Source organism: Cyrtonyx montezumae, unplaced genomic scaffold (assembly GCF_038088225.1).
Source record: "Cyrtonyx montezumae isolate F1298 unplaced genomic scaffold, pur_monq_1.0 scaffold_10, whole genome shotgun sequence".
In the NCBI taxonomy this organism is placed as follows: Eukaryota; Metazoa; Chordata; class Aves; order Galliformes; family Odontophoridae; genus Cyrtonyx; species Cyrtonyx montezumae.
In genome coordinates, this window is record NW_027071826.1 from 56935188 (window position 1) to 56956174 (window position 20987).

At 39.6% G+C, this 20987-nt stretch overlaps 1 protein-coding gene across 2 annotated transcripts in view; it reads left to right on the plus strand.

Moving 5' to 3' along the window:
• Positions 1 to 20987, plus strand: part of QSER1 (glutamine and serine rich 1) — a 31722-nt gene that overhangs the window by 3981 nt on the left and 6754 nt on the right. Inside the window, exons 2-7 of one of the 2 annotated variants that reach the window (XM_065755462.1) lie at positions 8760 to 8869; positions 9804 to 9965; positions 12084 to 15758; positions 17041 to 17330; positions 18543 to 18659; positions 19251 to 19384. In XM_065755462.1, coding sequence (XP_065611534.1) covers positions 8760 to 8869; positions 9804 to 9965; positions 12084 to 15758; positions 17041 to 17330; positions 18543 to 18659; positions 19251 to 19384 — 4488 coding nt within the window. Of the gene's footprint in view, positions 1 to 8721; positions 8870 to 9803; positions 9966 to 12083; positions 15759 to 17040; positions 17331 to 18542; positions 18660 to 19250; positions 19385 to 20987 lie in introns of those variants that run through there. The other variant, XM_065755461.1, reaches the window with a different exon arrangement.

Here is a 20987-nt window from a genome sequence, read left to right on the forward strand (position 1 = left end):
CATGTCTTCTACAAAAAGCTCCCGTGGCACAGTGTTTCTCATCCTGAAAGCTAGAGCTCATAAACAGAATGTATTTTGAATGTTTGCAATTAAAAGATAAAGGCACGGGAGGAATAAATGAAATTAATAAACGGACAGAAAGGTGTGCCACTTCAAAATATTACTGACCTTTCTGTCGTGGTCTGTATTGGAAATGTTTATATGCACCCAGTGGAACACAAGCAGTTCATGGAGTAGCACAGATATTTTACAGGGACTTAATGAATGAGCCAAAAAGCATTTCTGAAACCATGTGCTACTGACCTGGCCGGGAATGTACTAACTACAGCAAGTGTTTCAAGCATCTTGTTATTTTGGGGCTGTGAGAGCTGGTGACAGAGCTGCAGAAGGAGCTGAGGGTGCAGCCCTGCTGTCTTCAGCAAGCTTCCCAAGGAGGCTTTGCTGCCCAGATCCCCTGGAGGAGCACTCAGAAAGGAGCTGCGTGGAGTGCTGGGCCCACGTTGAGGTCACCTGCGATGATATTTCAGATGTGAGCTCTTTCCCATGAAGCTGAGTGCTTCACTGCAGGTTACTCAATACGTCCTTGTTCTCAAAGAAAGGGGTTTTGTGTTCTTTCACCTCTGCAGAAAGTCTTTCAGTCCGTATGTGTATCTTATCTTTCATCCTGTTACTTTAAGTGTAAGCGTTTACTTTGTATCACCAGAGAACAACCTTTTCCCTTTGTTTCTTCTGTACTTTTGCCCACCTCTTTTTCTCCTTTGGAGATGCTGTTGATCCTGGCGTGATGCTGTCATGGGAAGGAGGTTGTTTCTAGAAAAATCTTTCTGTTAGAAAGAAAGCACCTATGACTGGTTTTATTCGTTGTAGGCAACAGTGGAGCTCTTATACAGTGCAAGTATATTTTCCTTATTTTTTTTATTTTTTTGCAGTTAGTCAAATCATTCACATCTCTGAATATCAAAAAGTCATTTTGCATTATGAGTGCCTATTCCGTATGCGTGAAAACAAAATAAATACAGTTCAAAGATAGCCCTTGAATCCTGTCACTTCAGACCTTCCTTGGTGGCCTTAAGTGTGACAAAAATAACTCTGAACGCTATGCAGACACCATGCAGTGTTCAGTCTCTCCAGCAAGGCGTGTCTTGCTGTACCGTGCGGGTGACAGAGGGAGCTCAGAAGTTTCAAGCAAAGAGGAGAGCTGCATTCAGAGAGGACTGAGCTCCGAGTTACTAGGCACTAGGTTTACTGGTCCTTAAAGGCAGGTCTTATCAGTTTTGATTTCACTTCTGCAACTGTCATCTTTTCTTCTTTGCCTTCTTGCTCTGAATGGGCTGTTACTCATGAGCAAATGCCCTCAGTGTCCTCAAAACCTCTCTGGCTGTGGGTTAAAAGGAGCAGGGGTAAGGAGCTTTTATTCACCAACACCTGCATACTTGGATTTTCTTATTCCAGAGTGGTTTACTGAGAACCTGTATGTGTTAAGACAAGCTCTTATTTGCCCGCATTGCCTTTCTTTTCATCTTCCTTCTACATGCCTACCTCTGATGCTTGCCTGGGACTTGTATAAGTGTAACCAATTACCCTGAACAGGTAAAAGGCACCCTTAGGCACGCTTCTCTGACAGTAACAGTATTTACATAGGAGGATACGAAGGAATACTTACCCCTTAATAAGTCTGTGTGAGTTGCACAGGGCTGTTGCATGTCTAGATTTCGTTGGAGATAGCCCTCTTTTTCACCTGAGTGTTGCAGGAGAAGAGTTTGAGAGCTTTGGCCCTTCATCTGCTGTTTCCAGATGTCTGGCAATCTGTCTGAAAGGTCTTGGACCTTCAGACTGTGGCAGACAAATGGTCTGTGCTGCGTGTGTGCACTCTGGCTGATGTTGTGGGGATACTGGATGTACCAGCCCGTGCTGCACGTTGCGTGTTGCACTTCATTCTGACCAGGAAATCCCTTTCAAAAATATGGCAACTTCATGTTTCACACCACATCCTGTTTACTTTCTCTCTTCTTCGTGTCAAAAATTCCGGTGCTAGGCACTGAATAATCCTTCAATTCATGTGTTCCTCACATTTCATTATTCTCTCTCGAGTCTGCCAGGCATAGCATTTATACTAAGTTTTTCTCAATAAATATTTGCTAAAGAAAGGGTGATCCTAGAGAGCTGACTCCTGTCTGAGCAGCAAGCATTTGACCATTAATTTCAGTTTGTGCTGGAGCTGGCGATGTGATCACCGATCCTGAGCTGCTGAAGAGAGCTGGGATTTCCTTCTTATCTTTTCCCATGCAGAAAACTCCCTTCTGTTGTTCTCTTTAAAAGAGAATACAGGTTTTTCATCATTTATGAATTTTACAACTTGTGTGTGTGTCATCTTGTTCCCTGTTAATACTTGTATTTTTGTTTAGAAACCTGCTTGAATGTTAGGAAATCTTAATATTTGGGACATAATTCATGAATTTGTTACATAGGGTGAAGTTTTTCCCATTGGAAATTAAGTTCATGGCAGCTATTTTTCTGCAGTTTTGAGTAGTGCAGGTTTTTCTTGCTGGAGTACTCATGCAGCAGTGTTCATATGGTATGAATAGGAACTTCTGACACCATGATAGGCAAGGTCCTCTTTGGAAGGCTAGAAATGTAGATTAAGATCTGGTTTAGGATGAAGAGAGCACTGATGAGTTTAGCTTGAACGCTTCTTCAAGGATTATGCTGAGCTTCTATATAAAAGTGGGGAGCAGCATCCTCTGAATCATTTTCCTTCGTTGTGAAGGACTCTTGCTGATGTGTTTTATGATGTTAATCTTTTCTGAGCATGCCTCCTACATTAGGATAGAAGGGATGTTAGTCACAGAGGTGCCTCTTTATTGAACTAAAGGAGGTCATATGAGCTTCTTAACCAATGCTGTGTAAAGTGGGGAAGCCAGTGTTGGGAACGCCTAGGCTTGCTGGAAAGCTCAGAGAGTATTTGGTTGCCTCAAATGATGGACTGTGCAGATGAACAAGAATATTGCTGTTTGCATTCCTGATTGTAGGTGGTGAGTAGTTGCCTCAATTCTGTGCAACTCGTGTGGCTCTGGTCTGTAAAGCCTGAGCTTTGCAAGCAGTGGTTTAGAAATACTAGCTTCAAAACTTTGAGAAATTGACTCTTTTCTTCAGTACTGGTTGTTTAAACCTTTGCTCTTGGGGGTTGGCCTCTTTTGTAAATCTGAGTGGTTTAGTGTGTGTGCCTTAGTTTGAAGTTGAAGTTAATTAATGTGTTATGTGGCTGTTAAATGCTTGGAGGTGTGGTGATGGGGAGGTGTTGCCTAGGATAGCTCTGTCAGTCGATAGGACAGAAGTATTTGCATCTCTTCCGTCTTTCGAGATTAACATCTCAACTTCAGCTTTATCTTTTCCATGTAATCAGAACATAAAAAGCTTATTAAGAAATCAAACACTCATATAGAACTTGAAAGGTAATACTTAAGCTTTCCACAAATTATGGCATTGTAGTAGTGGAGAGGGAGGAGAAGGGTTGTGAAGTGTCTCAGGAGCTGAAATGAATTGTCTGTTTAATAAGGCATTGATGCAGCTAAGCCACAGCTTCAGATAATACTCTGCTGATCTTTTAAGGTAAAATTTTGCAATGAAAAGTAATGAAAGATTTTGATGAATATCTTGGCCAGCCATAGAGGGCTATGCTGTATGCTCAACTGTTTCCGCTGTGGTGATCTTTAGAAGATCTTTGTGTGTCTCAAAGTAAGCTTTTGGCAAAATAACGGTATCCCATGTGGGAGAAAAGGAGCTGGATTTCCATGACTCTGTTGCCAAATTGTTTGAAACTGTAAGTTAAAGCAAAAATAAAATTTAGATGATGATGATAAACCTTTAGAAAAGAACGTATGAGCGTGTATCAGTTCCTTTCATGTGCCTGAAGCCTGAAGTTCAGAAATAGCTTATTCCTATAGGAATGCTGATTTTCACACCAAGACTGAGTTGAACTGATTTTCTGAAAACAGATTTATAATTGTTACTAAGAACTCCGCAGATTCCTTAGGCAGGCAGGCCAGCACTTGCACTCAGGTATTGGAGTACCAGTGAGGCCGTTTTTGCTTTCCTGAAGCGGTTTTGCCTCTCCTTTTTCAAAGGCTCAAGCATCACGTCAGGCACATTAGCGTGAGAATAAAATGGAGACAGGTCTTCGCTGCTGTGAAATCTTTTTGTGTTAAGAAATGACATGTGTTCAAGTAAAGAGTCACGGGAAGAGTGCAAACTTGTGCTCATCCCGGCAGTTACCTACGTATAATTTCCTGCCTTGGAATTTCATTCTTCGAAGCTCCCACCTTGGCCCTGGAAAGCAAGGAAGTAAGGAGCATTTCCTCTGGCGAGCACCTCGAGCATTCTGCTTCTGAGTGCCAGCAGTGTCAGCCGTGCTCGTGGAGGCTGCGAGTCAAGTGGATGTTGCATTGTAATTTCATCTCTCAGGAAGGAGTGGGGGGTGGCTGCCTGCAATATGTTGGGGGTTTATATGTTCTGCGTTGAATGTGTGGTCTGTAGCAATCTTAGAAGTTAAGAATGTGATGTAACAGGCAGGTGAGGTTGTGGATAAAATACTACCATGTATTTTAACACTACTCAAGTCTAACTCTGTGTTTTCTGTCTTTTTGGAAGCCTTCTATCTTGCAGGATAACAGAGCATTAAAAGTGTCATCAACTCTTTTGTTTTGTATGTGATAGTTCAAAAAACAAGCCAGGCTAATGCAGTAGATGTCTGCTTTTGGGTGCAGTATCATGCTACCTATTCCCTTTTAAGACGTATCAGCTTCAGGGGAACCTTCCTAATGTCTCAGTGGTGGGCTTCATTTTTCAGGCATCAGATTCTTTATCCTTTAACCTCATGGATAACTGTTCCAGACCATTAAAAAGAAAACTATATATTTTTGTGCACGTACTGCTTGAGTCTTCAAATGTAAAGGGTCATCTCTGATATAGTCCAGTGAGAGAACCAAGGGAATTAGATATAGGGAGTTGGCTCCTTTTCATTTTTTCTTGAACCTGCCGGCATTTGAAAGCTTTGAACCAACTTTGCTCTTGCAGCATAGTTTTGTTTTTTGCTTTTTGTTCTCGATATGTCTGAGGCTGTCAGAAAGGTAGAAAATTGCACACTATACATTTCTAAATATCATTGCACTGCAGTGAGTCAGAAAAGCAGTCTGTGGGTTGAACAGGGATTTGTTTGCCTTGCATTGGAATTAAATGCTTTTTAAAATTTCAGGAGTGTGTTGGCCTATCGGTTGGACAACACTGATAAAAACTTATTAGCCATATTGAACTCAATGAAGAAACTGCTTTCTTTCCAGGCAAATATCTCCATTATTGATGATTTTGCTTGCTTGTTTTCTTTTTAAATACAAATCCAACTCATTTTGGATTAAATATACCTGCTTCTAACATTGCTTTAATGACTGTGGCAAAGTCCCATGACCTCAGTTGCTGTCAGAGCATACGCCTGAAGCACGTGGAAGCTGAAGGCCATGCCATCTTCCACTGGCCCTCAGTTTCATCTGTAATAAATGTGGTGTTTCTGTTCTTTCTGCCTCCATAGGATGTTGTGAATAAAGGCAAGTTAACGAAGATCAATATTTGAGCAAAGTAGTAAATACTGTGTCTTAATATCAAAAACAATTCTAAATATGAGCATGCCAGCAGGTAGTACAAGCTGAACCTTTGCTTCTAAATGTGTAGAATGCATAGGCTGGACAAAAGAGATGTGAACAGCAAGCTGTCTATCAATTATATATCTATATAATTGATATATAATCTTTAGAAGAGCATTTTTAGTATTTAGAAATTGATTGGTCTGTGGTACTTGGCATTTGATCAGCTTTGCTTTCAGGCTCTTAACTGAAGCTTGCTGTTGTCTACCCAAAGAGCTTCCTGACAGGAGATGCCTTTGCAAAGTGTCTGAGCTTTGGGATAGATGGTTAAGCATGTGTTGTTGCTTTTTTTTTTTTTAAATGTAATTTAATTCAAGTATACTTGAGTTAACTTGAGTCATCCTATTTCCCCTATTTCACATAAATCTCAAGTCAGATAAAATGCAAATTATGAGTGTTTAGCTATTTCCTCATCTATGTAAATACTGGTGCATTTTTAATCACTTTAGTGATTTAATTATAAATTGATTGTATGCCCACTCATTTTCCCATATGTCAGGACACTTCTAATTGTTTTCAGGAATCCAGAGGTAGACTGCCCCAGATGAAATTGTGTTGTTTCCCTCACTTAGCATCCGATCGCTTCATGGTGCTGGGTTGCTGCTTTTTGTCTTGTTCAGGTTGGTTGGTTGGACTTCAGTGCAAGGCTATTTGAAGAAAACAAGTGTATTTTTAAAAGGCTACTTTTTATCTTCAGTGCTTATTGGAGCTACATTTTGTTTCCTTGCTTCTGTTACGTTTTGAAGCTGCGATGCACCTATTGGTAGTGCAAAGCAGATAATTTTGTTGGCAGCTCGGGCGGTTGGCTCGGGCAGTATAAGTCAGTGCCCTTCTGCACTTGGTGACCTAAATTTGTGTGAAGTCATTGAGCTGAAGAGCACCGTGGTAATAAATTAACTGAACAGCAATATAAAAAGATAATTCAAACAGTTGTTCCAGGAAAGATTTAGTAGTGGGTAATTATAAGAAGATGTAAGTCGAGGCTGAGGTATTCTACTAACAGGTAAGTGCAAAGGGTGCACATTTTCTTCAATAAATTTTACTAGATAGCCGATATCTTTTATCAAGCCAAGCAGTGTAGCTGAATAAAAAGAGTAATACCTGAGTTATTTTGCTGTCATTGGCAAGAATGTTTTGATTGCATCTTTATAGCAACTCCAAATAATGATAGCTCTTCATGGGATATCTCTGATCTTTTGAATGGAGCTTTTCAATGAACATACTTTCAGAGGGAACTGAAAGTATGCTCGTTTCTTTCTGAATGTGTATGCCAAATCTGTATTACTTTCCAGCAATAATCACTCAGTTGTGCGTTTAACCATGTCAGTAGAAGTGAGAAATTGCTGTGATAGTGATAAGGAGAAATGGATTTGGCCTCTAATAGCAACTGATGATAACAAACCAGGTACCCAGAAACGTGAATGTGGTTTCTTCAGGAAGTAATGTAGAATTTGAGTACAGGTGGGAACACTTGTGGTGTTTTAACAAACTGTGAGACCAGAGTACAAAGGACTAGATGGCCATAATGTTATTTGTTGTGCTCAATGGATTTTTGAAACACAAATTACAGCCAGTGTAAGTTCATCTGTTTAAAAGTTAAATTTCATAAAAAGAAACCCCGAGGCTGTAATCTTCTTCCAGATTGCTGTGAATATGTTTAGGATAAGCCTATGTAAACCAAAGGTATATATGCAGGCTCTTTGAGATAAGGATCTACATTCCAGCAACAAGTAATTATACAATAAACAATTAACTGTTCTAATAAATACAGTGTTTTTATTGAAAGGCAGACTCATTTTTGAGGTTGTGGTTGCATTAAATATGAGCTGGGCGTTTGTTTAAAGAATAAAATAAAAAGCCGTCGTATACTTTGATTATTCTCGTAATAGAAGTAAGGAGGAAATTTATTCAAGCAGCTTCGCTAGAATATAGAGATTCTTGTAGTTAACAAGTTTCTTGAGGTATGGTTCTAGAGGTTATTTTGTGTTCACTCTGAATTGAGATTTGGCTGTTCTCTAAAATACATTTACTGCCGTACAAGTCAGCACGTGCAATTGATAAAATACAATAGCTGGGGCTTCTTGTTTGCTTTTAAAGTATTTTTCATTCTTTGTGCTCATGCCTTAGCCTGGCATATAGAGTATGTGAGCACTCCTGTCCTGTGAGCAGATGAGATGGAAGATGTGTCTGCTATTAGTGCAGCTCAGGCTGGAACCTAAGCTCGAAGTTGTGTCCATTACAGACTGGCTTCCACTATTAAACCGTGTAGAGGTCACGGTACTGTTTCAGGCTTATCAGATCTCTGCTGCCTACCCTAGTCATCTTAATGAAATGAAGTAAATCCAGTTGTGTTGCCAATTTTTATATTATGTGGTGACTTCCATGAAAGTTTCCCATGATGTCATGATTCCTGGCATCAAATGTTCCAATTTTCCCTTGTGCAGAGTGACTGCCCCCTCATCCCAGGGGATGCTGAGGGTGAGCGAAGTCCCTCACAGCTTTCTGCAGGGAGAGCTGTGGGTTTAGTTGTTTGTGTCTTTTGGCATCTGGTTGCAGCTGTATTTTTAACCTCAGCAATCTCACATGAACACTGGAGTAAGTATCAGCCACCTGTAATCTTAACATTCAAAGGCAGATTGTGTTGGCTTACGTTTTTTTTTTTCTGTTTGGAAATGCTGTACAGAGCTTGAAAGTGTAGGGTTTTTGTTTTACTTTCTGCTCCTTTTTTGGTCTTTTAGGTTGGATATCATTAGCACTTCTGGCCAGGTCCTGCTGTTGCTCGATGTTTAGTTTGCATTTCTTTATTTCCCATGTTACTGTTTCCATACCAGCTTAGATGCTGTGTCTTAACTTGCTTCCAGAAAAGCCTGATCAAAACATGTTCATTTAGATGCCTGATTTCCAAACTTTATAAACTGTAGACAGTTTGCTTGTTTGTCACTTGCCGGCGCTCTCGTTGTCAATTTTGATAGCGTTGCAGTTGTACCTTATCTACATGTATCTACATCTGTGCACCTTATCTCTACCCCTGCATGTTTTGTTCATAATGTTTCATTTCTTCCTTAGCTTAAGCTATGGAGGAGGGCATCCATCGCATTCAGAAACAGATCTTCTTCACAGACAGACATACACAGCTTCTCATCAGCTTCCTGGATACTCTACACACCATCCTACTGGTAATTGTCTATATTATGAGAAAAAATGTTTAATTACTTACATTTAAGATGAATTTTATAATCAGAGGGATTGTTAAACAGACGGTGGCAAGTGGTGTGAGGAAAGCTGATCTTGTAGTAAAAAGTTAAGAATTGGTTCATAGCTTTTGTTAAAATGTCCTACGTAGAAAGAAAAACATAAGGGGCAGGTCTCTACTGCATGTTATGTTCTTGCACTTTAAAATACAGCTGTTCAGATTATGTCATAGGCAAAAGGACCAAATGTTAAGTTTGCCTCAAAGCCAGCTGCAGAAATCATGCCACTTCTTTCAGACTGAAGCGAAAAGAATAAATAATGCAGGTGGGAACGTCACGATGCAAGTACTTACATGTGTAAATTAAGACCCAGTGCTGGTGGAAAAGTTAAAATTCATTCTAAATATAGTAGCAAGTTAAGCTGTATGAGGTCTGTGTCAGCATCAGTCTGAGCTCCTGGTGACATCCATGTAGGCAGAAGACAGAATGTGATTTCTTACCCCTCGCTTTACATCCCAGTTACCAAGGGAAGTGCAAACTGCTGTAAGATGCACAAAGGAAAAGATTGGTACAGGAAAGCGGAACACATTTCAGAGAAGATTCTGAAGGTTTGAACTGTTCATATAACAAGTGAAGCAGTGAATCCCTTAGCAAAGGGAAAATTTTTATTGATCAACCTAAATATTATTTTAGAGCATCTTATTTGATAGACATTTAATAACAGGTATTTTAAAATGTATCACTTAAGTTAACAGGTATAACACTATGAAGTAGTTAAACCAGTGGGGAATGAGAGTACTTGAATAATGTTGCTGATGTTTCATGGGTTGTTTTTAGTGGACTGTTAATGTGTGTCGATTGAGATTTTGTATGAGAAGCTTATCTGAATTGACTGATGGCTTTGTTCATTTCCTTCTAGGTCTTTCAGGAATTTTTGATACTGATATGCACACCTCTGGAAGTAACACTAAGGAAACTTCAGTGATGAATTTTCTCTCTGCAATTGAGTCCCGCACGGCTCAGGCAGTCTCTTCAGGATCAACCCTCTTGCCACAATTCAGGGCTCCTTCCTGGCAGACAGGTGAAAAATTTCTCTTGAAATATAGTTCTGTGTTGACTGTGATTGAACTTTGGGGCTATTTAAAATAAAAACGTCGTGCCAGAAAAGGCTACGTCTTCTGCTTCTTTTCTGTCTTGGTATTTAAAAATGTCAGAATCTATGAAATAATTTTAATCTCTAAGCAGAAGACATCTGGATGGATGGGACTTAATTTTATTTAATTACTCAGATTCATTATCTGATGTTCTGTTTGCAATTAGTCTCACTAGCACCCTAGCAGATCTTTCATTCTCAGACTCTGTCATAGTTCTTCTATGATAATACCACTGGTAGTCTGTGGGTAACTTTATCCCCTTTGTACACAAGCAGTGAGCAAGGTTTCCCTCAAAAAGAGGTCTGAGGCGCATGTTGCATTGTAATCAGCAGTTTAATTCAAAAATAAACAAATATGCCATCTTTTATGGCAGACTGACTGCCTTCTGTAAACTCCCCCCATCTGTCAAGCCTTCTGTGCAGAGCAGGAAACTGCATATTTGGAGCTTGCTAGAGACAGCCACACCAAGATAAGTGTTGCTGCTGCGTCTGTGGTAGCTTCAAGTTATGCTTAATCTTACACTGTGATTGTGCAAATGCGCAGTGAATCGGAGCTATTCAGTGGTCTGACAGAAAAGGCTCTTCTTTTTTCCTCCAGAGGGTTAGTTTTCCACTCTTTCAGTTGTAGGAAAGGCTTGGAGGAGAACTGAAAACAGTTAAAATAGGAACAAATCGTTTCCTTTCTTTGCCCTCTGGATGCCCCTACATTCGTGTAGTGGTAGTGATCAGTAAATGAGAACCCACTGGTACATGATGTTGCAGTTTCTTAGAGCAGGAAAAAAAATGCATTAAAACACAGCTTATGCTTTCTTGCTCAGAAAGACCTTATTGTTGACTTGTGAAAAATACCTTCAGTATCATATCTCTTCATATCATTATATGTCTTGAACTGAAAAGAAGAAACAAAGACTTTCTTTCGCAGTTTCATCTGACACTTCCAAAGTCATTTTGTGATTAAGTTGCACAAGTATTTTATAATGAAAATGGAACTTTTTATGAGATATTTGTCTCAAGAGAAGCTTTATTTACTGACACGTTTTTAGAATTCCATTTATTCTTTAATAATCCATCACTAAAAGCTATTTTAATTGTCTGAGAAGAACTGAAAATAGTCAGATTATAGCTGTGATTTTACACTTCTGTACTGCATGTGCGTTGGTAAATATCGCAGTGGCAACGGATTGCTTTACAGATTCTTTTACAAGGAACTTAATTCTCTTTGAAAATAACTTTGCCTTCCTTGTTTGCTCTCATATACTTTAGAAGCAGTGCACGAACTTCACCGGTACCTGCAAGTCACAGGATGGAAAAGGGAATGATAGGAGTCACTGCTGCGAGCACCAAAGTTGACAGGGGAATCTTATACTGTCAGTTCAGCTATATAATAGTATATTCTATTAGTAAATGTTTAAGAAATCTGTCATAGCAATGTTAGGGTGCAATTAAGTTGTGCTATACCTTTCACTTGGGTATGATATTTCATGTAAGGAAGCTTGCAACTAATTTATTTATTACATTCAAAGTTAAAGCTGTCCTTTTTAGAGTTAGATGTATAGCTGTTGCACTGTTGTATGCTCCAAAGTATAAAGTGAGTTACAGAAGTACTGGAAAGGGTGAAATTGTTCTTTGAATTCTGTATTACAATTGGTGTGGTTTAATTCTGTCTGTTTACATTATATTTAAAGTGTCCAGAGCTTTTAATCAGTTGTTCTCTACTAGGAAAACTCAAATAAAAACTAATAAAGAGCCTTCAGATTAAAACCAGAATTATTCTTGTGCCATTTTTTAATCCAAAATTTGTGTGATAAAGATACAAGTTACTTTCCATGGGCAACCCACTGTAGGTACAGAATTTGAGGTTCTTTTTCTGCCCACAATAAGTGCTTCTCTTGCTTTGTTTTTGCTGAAAACCATTTGATTCTAGAGATTGTTATATTTTTAAATGTTGAAGATCTTGCAGTAGAATAAGTCATAGAAATGCAGATTTGTAACTTGTAAGCTCCCTTACGGTCTTTCTCCCTTTGTGTCTTTTTTGCTTCTTTCCAGGTATGCATTCCTCAACAGCCACAGAACTGTTCGTCACTGGAGCATTGCCAACCTCTGGAACATTTCCACCAACATCTGCTTTATCGGCATATCAGCATCCGAACACGTTCAGCAGTAGAAACTTCGCTACTACTCCTTCTCTTACTCTACAAGATACTACTTTCAGTGCTACATCAAATGGCCTCTTAACTACCCACGATCCTTTGTTACAGATTAAAACATCACAGGGCACTGTTCCAGCTGCTTTGACATTTGAGCGCCTAGGCAGTTCTGTTTTAAGTACCAGCATACCACCTCAGTCATCCACATATCGTTCTGCTCAAGAGTCCGCACCCCACCTTTTGCAACCTCAGTTTGGTTTGTTGCCTTCAACTATTGGAGGAGCTCAGCAGGTTTCTCAGGCATATAGCACATCTGTCTTTACTGGTTCCACTGCTTCTATCGATAGATCACTTCAGCGAGAATGTAGTGTTATTAAACACCATCAGCGGCCTTCAAGTACTCAGTCTGTTCAGGCTCAGTTGACTGTTTCACAGCATTCCTTACACAGCTATTTAACGAATACGAGTGGAGTTAATTTTCAGGATACGTGTAGGCACTCAGCATTATCCTGCAGTCCAGTTGGAGATGTTACTCAGGTGAGCAATGGAGGACCACAGCAGAAGACTTCTCAAGTCACAGTGGAACTTGCTCAGTCTTACCCGTCTGCAGTTCCATCACCTGGCTTCCCACCTGCTTCCACAGCAAAAGTGAAAACCTGTTCCACGAAACAGCCTCCGAGGTCGACAAAAACCCCCAAACCTCAGAGCATAGCTCCCACTGTGCAGACACAAAGCTATGCCAAAACTGCACAGAACCAGAGTTCTGTCATTACAGGCCAAGCACAGATCTATTCTACAGCACAGCTCCCAAGTCTGTTATCAGTCAGCCAGTCCCAAAATTATATTTCTTCCCAGGCTCACAATGTGCCACCTGTCAGTCACTCGCAGGATTTCTCATCTAGCAAGGTTGAGAAGCTGCCCACGTTGTACAAAACATTGACTTTTTCTGGGCAGTCACAAACCATTACTTCCGATAGTCAAACTCTGAGTTACTCATCAGATGAACAAGTTCTGACTTCAGTTCCAAATGAGAACTACTCTCCGCAGACGAGGGAACTTTCTTCGGTCAGCCAATCTCAGAGTTACTCTTCCAGTCACTCTCAGGGTTTATCTCCAGTTAGCCAATCCCAAGTTAGCTTTTCATCTCAGTCGCAAGTTTTATCAGCCGTTAGTCCTTCAGAAAGCTATTCTTCAGGGCAGTCTTTACCATTAACATCACCTTCTCTTCCCTTTTCTGCCTCTCCTCGGATACAGGCTCTTCCAGCCTCGAGTCCTAATCAGAGCTATATTTCTTTGCATTCTTCTCAGAACGCTCAGTCACAAGAATCTTCCTCACCGCAGTCTCAAAAGTTTTTGCCCTCTGTCCAGTCCCCTCCTTTTGCATCCCCAGCTCATTCACAGGCGCTTCAGAACAGCAGGCCTTCCTCAGAAACAAAAATGTACGTAAAGAGGAAATCAGACTCTAACTTATACGCGTCATCAAAGCAAGAGGAAGAACTGTCAATGCAGGATATGCAAGCTTTGCAACGGCAGGCTTCACTTGAGTCTTCCACCCAAAGGCTAACTGATGAGGAGATCAGTGCTCAGGATGCGTCCTATCGGGTCTCAAAAGCGGATGACAGATACTCTCAAAGTGTAATCAGAAGTAACTCTCGTCTTGAAGATCAAGTTGTTGGGCTTACTCTTCAAGGAACAAAAAAGGACGAGAGAATGGCTAACACCGTGGAACAGCTTTCCCAGCATATCGGCCATATCACTAATTTAAGCCACGAGATGAAAAAAGCAGCAAATTTAATGCAATCAACACAAGTAAACGTGAGTTCTAAAGAGCTAAACCAGCAACACTCTCTTATGCATAAGGTACACGAAAATAAAGCTTCAGAACAGCAAGGCCAAGTCATCAGTACTCCGCAGGTGCAGCCTCATGCTTTAAGACATCAGCTGTGTTTGCCCGGTGCGCAGGTGCTTCTGGAGTCGACCTGTGACTTGCAGATTCTGCATCAGTCAATACTGCAGTCAGGTTTAGGACAAGCAAAGGCGGCATCACCGCAAGTGCAAAGAATTCAAAGTCCTCAACAGGTGACTCATCCATTCCTTCAGATGGATGGCCATATTATTCAAAGCAATGGGGGTCACTCTCAGCAACAACTTCATTCTCAAAATTCAGAAGTAATGAAGATGGACATTTCTGAGCCATCCAAACCGCTGCAGCAACATCTGACAACAAAAGATCATTTTGCTCAGACAAATCAGCATGATTCAAAAAATCCATTTGTTTCTCTCAGTTCAATATGTTTCCCAGAATCTATGCTTCTCAGTGACGAGAGGAATATACTATCCAATGTAGATGATATCCTAGCAGCAACGGCGGCAGCCTGTGGAGTGACACCGTCTGACTTTGCCAAATCAGCATCTAACAATGAAGAAATCCAGTCTGTTGAGAACAGCGAGGAGTCTAAAACACAGTTCCAGTCAATGGATGTAAGACATGTATCTTCTGGTTTCAATGCCTCACCTGCTATAGTTGGAAAGCCAGCAAGCATAAATAATGTTTCTCTTAATGGAGGCCAAATCACTATAAATCTTACACCGGTGTCAGCAATACAGACAAAAACTGTAAACCTTGATCATCAGCACATTGAAACTTCTGATCAAAATGTACCAACAAGAATGACCTCTCCCACTCTTGGCCCTGGCCAAGAGGAGCAAGAACAAGGTGCTGTCCCAGTTAAGAAACAAACTAGCATCAGTCGTGAATCTGAAGAAGATAACGATGTTTCTGCTGATGGTACACTGAATGCAAGAGACCTAGATTTTGTTTCGAGCGGTAAGAGTCTAAGTGAAGAAAGTGCTGCTTCAGAGAATGATTTCAGTATGAGTGGTGATGATGGTACAGTAGCGGGTAACCAGTCAAAGGGTCCGTTGCAGTCATTGCCTGTGCCCCAGAGTGGAGCTGAAGAAGAGTGCCAAGATTTAAGTCAAGGGAACCTTCAGAAGAAAAAAAGCAAAGGAAAAAGCCAAAACAAAAATGCTGCAGAAGACGACAGTGCAATTCAGAAACAGATAAAAAGAAGTGGTCAATGTAAACGTCAAAACTCAAGGGACTCTTGTTTGATGTACTCTTCTCCTGTTTCTGAAAGTTGCTACGATACCTATCAGCATCAGGAAAGAATGAGGCAAAAAATTAAAGAAGTTGAAGAAAAACAGCCTGAAGTCAAAACAGGATTCATTGCATCTTTTTTGGACTTTCTCAAGTCTGGGCCTAGGCAACAGTTTTCAGCTCCAGCTGTCCGAATGCCAAACAGGACGAGGCGACCTGTTACCCAGGTAGTTCGTGGCCCTTGCCTACAGTCACCAGCAAAGCCTGTGCCAGCAGCAGCGCCCGCAGCTTCCGAGGTCATCGGAGAAAGTCCAACCAAAAAAGCTGACGAGGAACTTAAGAAAAATTTAGAAACGCTGCCTTCATTTTCTTCTGACGAAGATGATTCTGTGGGGGGTAACCATGATCTTCAGAAGAGCATCTCTACTGCATTGTCAGCCCTGGATGATTCTTCTGACAGAAAGAACAAATCAGGTAAAACAGTTGCTGTTCATGTGTACGTGGAGAATTCTGTAGCTGATGGGGTTGGGCAGGGAATGAGGGACGAAAACTCTTGTCCATCTCTGATTCAGGTAGATGTTTTGACTTACTTTGTTTTTATTTGCAGCCGTAATTAAGAGTTGTATTCAAAATCTGTGCTGAGTACGACCTGAGCTAATGTTGTCCACTGTTGGAAAATGTGTCGATAAACCTTTTCATGTAGTACTCTTCTAATACTGAAAAAGTACTTCAGCCCAGTCTTGGAATCCTGTGTCTGTTCTCTCTCCTGTCTTAGAATGCTCAGTGTCAATCCATCCATCTCAGATTGTCATCCATAAGCCTCAACAAACCATCGCATGCAGTGGTTTTAAGTGTATTTTCAGAGTTCTAGCAAGAGAACAAGTGAAATCCTTGTAAGCAAAATACAAGATGCTTAATAATGACTTCTTTCCTATGTGCTAGTGTTGTGCAGATTTTCTGGTAATTCCCTCATCTCTCTGTTTTTTGCACACAAATATGAAAAGACAAAAATTAAAATGCAGTCATTTGTAGTTATTATGAAGCAGTATGTATACACTTATTTGCTGTTCTGAAGAGTATATGAGTATACTTGGGAAACTAATAATGCTGTATTTGATTACTGCTGCTACAGTTTTCAGTGAACAAATAAAAATAACATTTCTAGTAATGAGATCATTTTGAAGGATGGGAGTTTCCTTTGGCACTGCACTGGGGCATAGAGAAGAATTTCTCTTCTTTTTTTCTTTTTCTGTCAGTTCTTATTACACTGTTAATACTAAAACTTATCAGGATATTATCCAAAGTGCAATCTGAAACTTCCAGTTACGTTACTAGAAGATATATCCAATAAATGTTTGTGAGTTATAGGACTGATGTGGTCGTATTTCACGTGCATTTCTGTCTCCTTAATCCAATTTCAAAACACCATTTGGTGTTGTAAGTTTTTACTGTTTACGCAGTCACACAAAGCACAACAGTATTTCCTGTTGGACATGTCTGTAACTATAAAATTGTTTTCTGAGGCGTTCATTGTTGTTATTTCTAGATGCTAATAGAATTGAATTTAATACAATTAGAGGTGTATTGGCTATAACATCATCATTTTGTTAATGGCTTAGTTGTGACCGAGTTAATGAACAGCTCTGCACACAGGTGTTTTGCTTAGAGTATGTGCTTTTTATATGTGTTTTAACAGAAAAAAATCTACTTCCCATCTATGTTATTAATTCTTGATAACTAATTTTTTTTTCTTTAGAAGCTGAAAAACTGGCAGTTGTTTCAGCTGCCTCCACTGGTGCTGTAATAAAGCAGGAATTGCCACAGATAACAGCTCCTGTAGTCAGCGTGCAGGAGAAAACAGGTTCAGCTGACTCCTTAAAAGCAGCTCAACAGGATGCTGGGACTTCAGACCAAACAGCGAAGATCCAGGCAACTGTTGCTATAGAAGGAGGTACTGAGGAGGAGAATACGGACAGCGGAGGAGAGGGCATGTACCGAGAACGTGATGAATTTGTAGTGAAGATTGAAGATATAGAGACACTAAAGGTAATGGGAATATTTCCTTTGAGAAGGGGGGAAAAACCCAACCAAAACGAAACACCAGAAGACTTTTGCTTTAACTGAGCTTTAAAATTGCTGAAAGGGGAAAGGATACGAGTTGATTTTTTGCTGCTTGCTGCCAAGTTACCTCAAAGGTGTCTTTCTAGGGTTGGTTATGAATATATGTTGAACCTATGTGACCCAGTTTATCCATAATAAAGTCTTGGTAACTTCTATTAGAACTTGGAGTTACCTTTTTTTTTTTTTTTAATATAACAGAATTTTATCACAGGCTATTAAGACTATTTTTGTAATTATTTTTTGAAGGCTGTAGTAGGCTCTCAGGGATAACATGTTGGAAAAATGGTGCTTTTTTTGGTTTGTGGGAGGTCTTGGAGTTGTCTTTTCTCTTTCTTGAGAGAGGTTCTGATTGAATGGCTCCACAAGTTTCTGTGGTTCCATGGAAATGGCTTCCATGAGCAACCAGGATCTTATGGGAGTGTTCCTTATTGCCTTTCCATGTCTTACTGTCACTCCATTTCACTTTCTAGTGGATATTTACCTTTTCTTTTGCTCTTACCATAGCCAGCAATTCTCTTATCATCAATTTCTGTTTTTTTTCTTATCTGTGTTCATTCTCTCAAGCTAAAGTTTTGAATTAATTCGTGTATCTTTATCAAATTAGTGTTAGCAGCTTTAAAATCAAATATTCTCTTGCCATTGACAAAACTGTTCTGATTTTGTGGATTTTTTTTCTTGTTTAAATATGTAATGTATAGGTACTATAGACTTCTGCTGTGGAATATCTGGGGACCTGGAAGGTTTTTTTTTGCTGCTTGTTGTTTTTCTTGCATTCTTTGTTAAAGAAGCATTTAATAGAGGAAATGGATACAGAATTGGAAAAGTGTCGTATCATTTTAAAAACTGCAGTTTGGTGGCTCTTTTGCAAGGTGTGCAGGTTGTAACATTGAGAGTAGGCAAAGCTGTTTGGCACAGCTTCACCACTCTGAAGGTGAAGTTTGTCAATCATTATGCTTACTGTAGTACGTGCCACGCTATCTTAATAAAAACACCATGTAATGACTAAGCAGTTGGAATTTGAGTTACTTATATTTGCATTCTATCCCTAGGTAACTTGCTCAAAAAACATAGTGCACAAACACACAACTGAGATAAGAACAAGCATTGTTATTAGCAAATTGTTTTCTGTTCTTACAGCTTGCTTTGCAAACAGGAAAAGAGCCTCCAGCTATTTGGAAAGTACAGAAGGCTCTATTGCAGAAGTTTGTTCCTGAAGTGCGGGATGGACAGAGAGAGTTTGCTGCTACCAACAGCGTGAGTCTAAACGTTCCTTACGAAGCTTCATGGCAATGACATTCCTTAATGGAAGACTAGGAAGCAAAATAACACAGTTCTGATACAGCGTCCTTAGGAAGGATCCTTGCAAAAAAAACCCCAAGTTTTTTCTCCTGCTCTGAAATTATTTCAAAATATATAAATGGGTAAATTCTTAGAGATTCTTGGCTTTTGGGCGTGGGTTCTTTGTTATTGTTGGCTCTGGGTGAAGGAATAATGTTATACAACTGGAGTAAAGTGAGTGGAAGCAGGCTTGTGAGCCAGCTGCTCTCCATGGGAAGGGTATATACGAGGTAGAGTTTCAACAGGTGAACCTTTGCCAGCAGGTAATCCTGAAAACTGTAGAGGTGTGATTTATTAAAGAGAGGGAGAAAACGAAGCCTCATTTTCTCATTTTAAGCATTATTTGGAAACCCACTGAAGAACTCCTCTTAAATTATAACTGCTGTAGGATGGCTCATCGTTGTATATGAACTGATCTTTTGTAAACATATTTCTTTACTATTTAATTATTCAACTGAATAAATCTGCATAACAGAAGCACTTGAATGCTTTATTTTTTTCTCCCAGTACCTTGGCTATTTCGGGGATGCAAAAACAAAATACAAACGAGTGTATGTGAAGTTCATTGAAAACGCAAACAAAAAGGAATATGTTAGAGTGTGTTCAAAAAGGCCACGAAGCAAGCCTGTACAGTCTGCAAGGTATTTTATTTCAGCTTATTTTGTGTTGTCGTATTGTTTTTGTGTATTAAGAGCCTATTTTAATAAACAAGACTTACAACTCAGTGCTCTTTTAATTCACCTTTAAGTGGAAACAGGAAACTGTATTTTGTTTTAAAATATGGGGTATAAATTACTGTCGTATGCAGACTTCCTTACCTGGAATCTGTGGATTGTAATAATCATTAATTTCAGAGGTATTGGAGCTCTCTATGCTGTGTGCTTTTGGGTTTTTTCTCCTGTTACTCAGCGTGCTACAGGCATAATTATAATTGATTTTTTTTTTGTCATTTTCTCCTGTCTTGTCGATTTTGCAACTTAGGTATGGTTTTCTAGTTTGCTGTAGCAACCAACCTGACCTAGTATACTACAAGTACGCTTGCAAAATGTTTTTTTGCTACTGCATTTTGTGTCAGCTGCACTTTTGCAAAAGGTGATGGAATCTGCACTATGCACTCTTTTCTGTGCTTTCGTGCTTAGTTCATTTTATCATCTCACAGCCTCAGATGCAATCTGAGGCTTTCTCTCTCCGTGCCTTTTCAAATTTAATTTAGGTCTTTTTATATCGGATGTTAGTAAACCGTAATGAAAAAGAATTAGCCTTCCTCTTTCAGGAAATGTCTTGGTTTTATACAGTAATCACAATCTACTTAAAACTTAGCTAGGATTTTTTTTCCTCTCGGACTGCAGAAGAGTGTTGTCAGGTCCAATGTTCTGAAACAGTATTGTCTTTTATCCAAAAGATGATCAGGTTTAGCTTATATTTTCTCTTTCCAGTACAGTCCATCCATTTCACTTTGAAGTCTTCATTTCTGTTGGATGACTAGAATTACCTGTAAGATTCCTGAAGATATCAGCAGTCTTAGTAGTACATTTCACTGTTTTCCTATTTGAATGAGAAATCTTGCTTGACACTTCCCAGGCCTGTATTCATCCCATGTTCTCAAAACCATATTGAGTTGGTACTTACTCAGCAACTGACTATGTCACGCAGTTTTCTTTTGTTGTTTCCTCATGATGAGTTCTCAGATTATGAGAAATTTCTGATGTTCCTAAAACACAAGCTTGCCATTTCTGGTATTAAATTTCCTGTTCCTTTTTCTGTTTTGAGTGCAAGGAAGAAAAAGGAGAGGAGTTGTCTTCTTCCTCTTTGCATTTCTCAGTGCCTGGTGTTTCTACTGGAATGATCATCCTTGTGGTGATATAATATCCCAAATTCACTTTGTCAGATGAGCTCACTAATTACTATTATTTTAAGTCTGATGTTTTTCATTATGATCTGTTTTAATATTAGCCCCAATCTTCTGTAGCTCATAAATTCTACTAGTATTGGGCAATTTGAACTTGCTGTGCCTGTCTGTCTAGCTATAAAATTGACATACTGTTTAATTACAGATAGCTGAGAGTAATTATGGAACATCATAAAAAAAAAAAAAGTAGCAATATAGTGCATACGTCCTAATTCCTAGTTACATGTGACAGCAAAATAAGTATATATAATCCACAAGGAGCATCTAATGGTTAAATAAGCCAGCAGCTCTTCTGTTACATCGCAGACTTGTGTGGTAACTGCTTCAATAAGGAT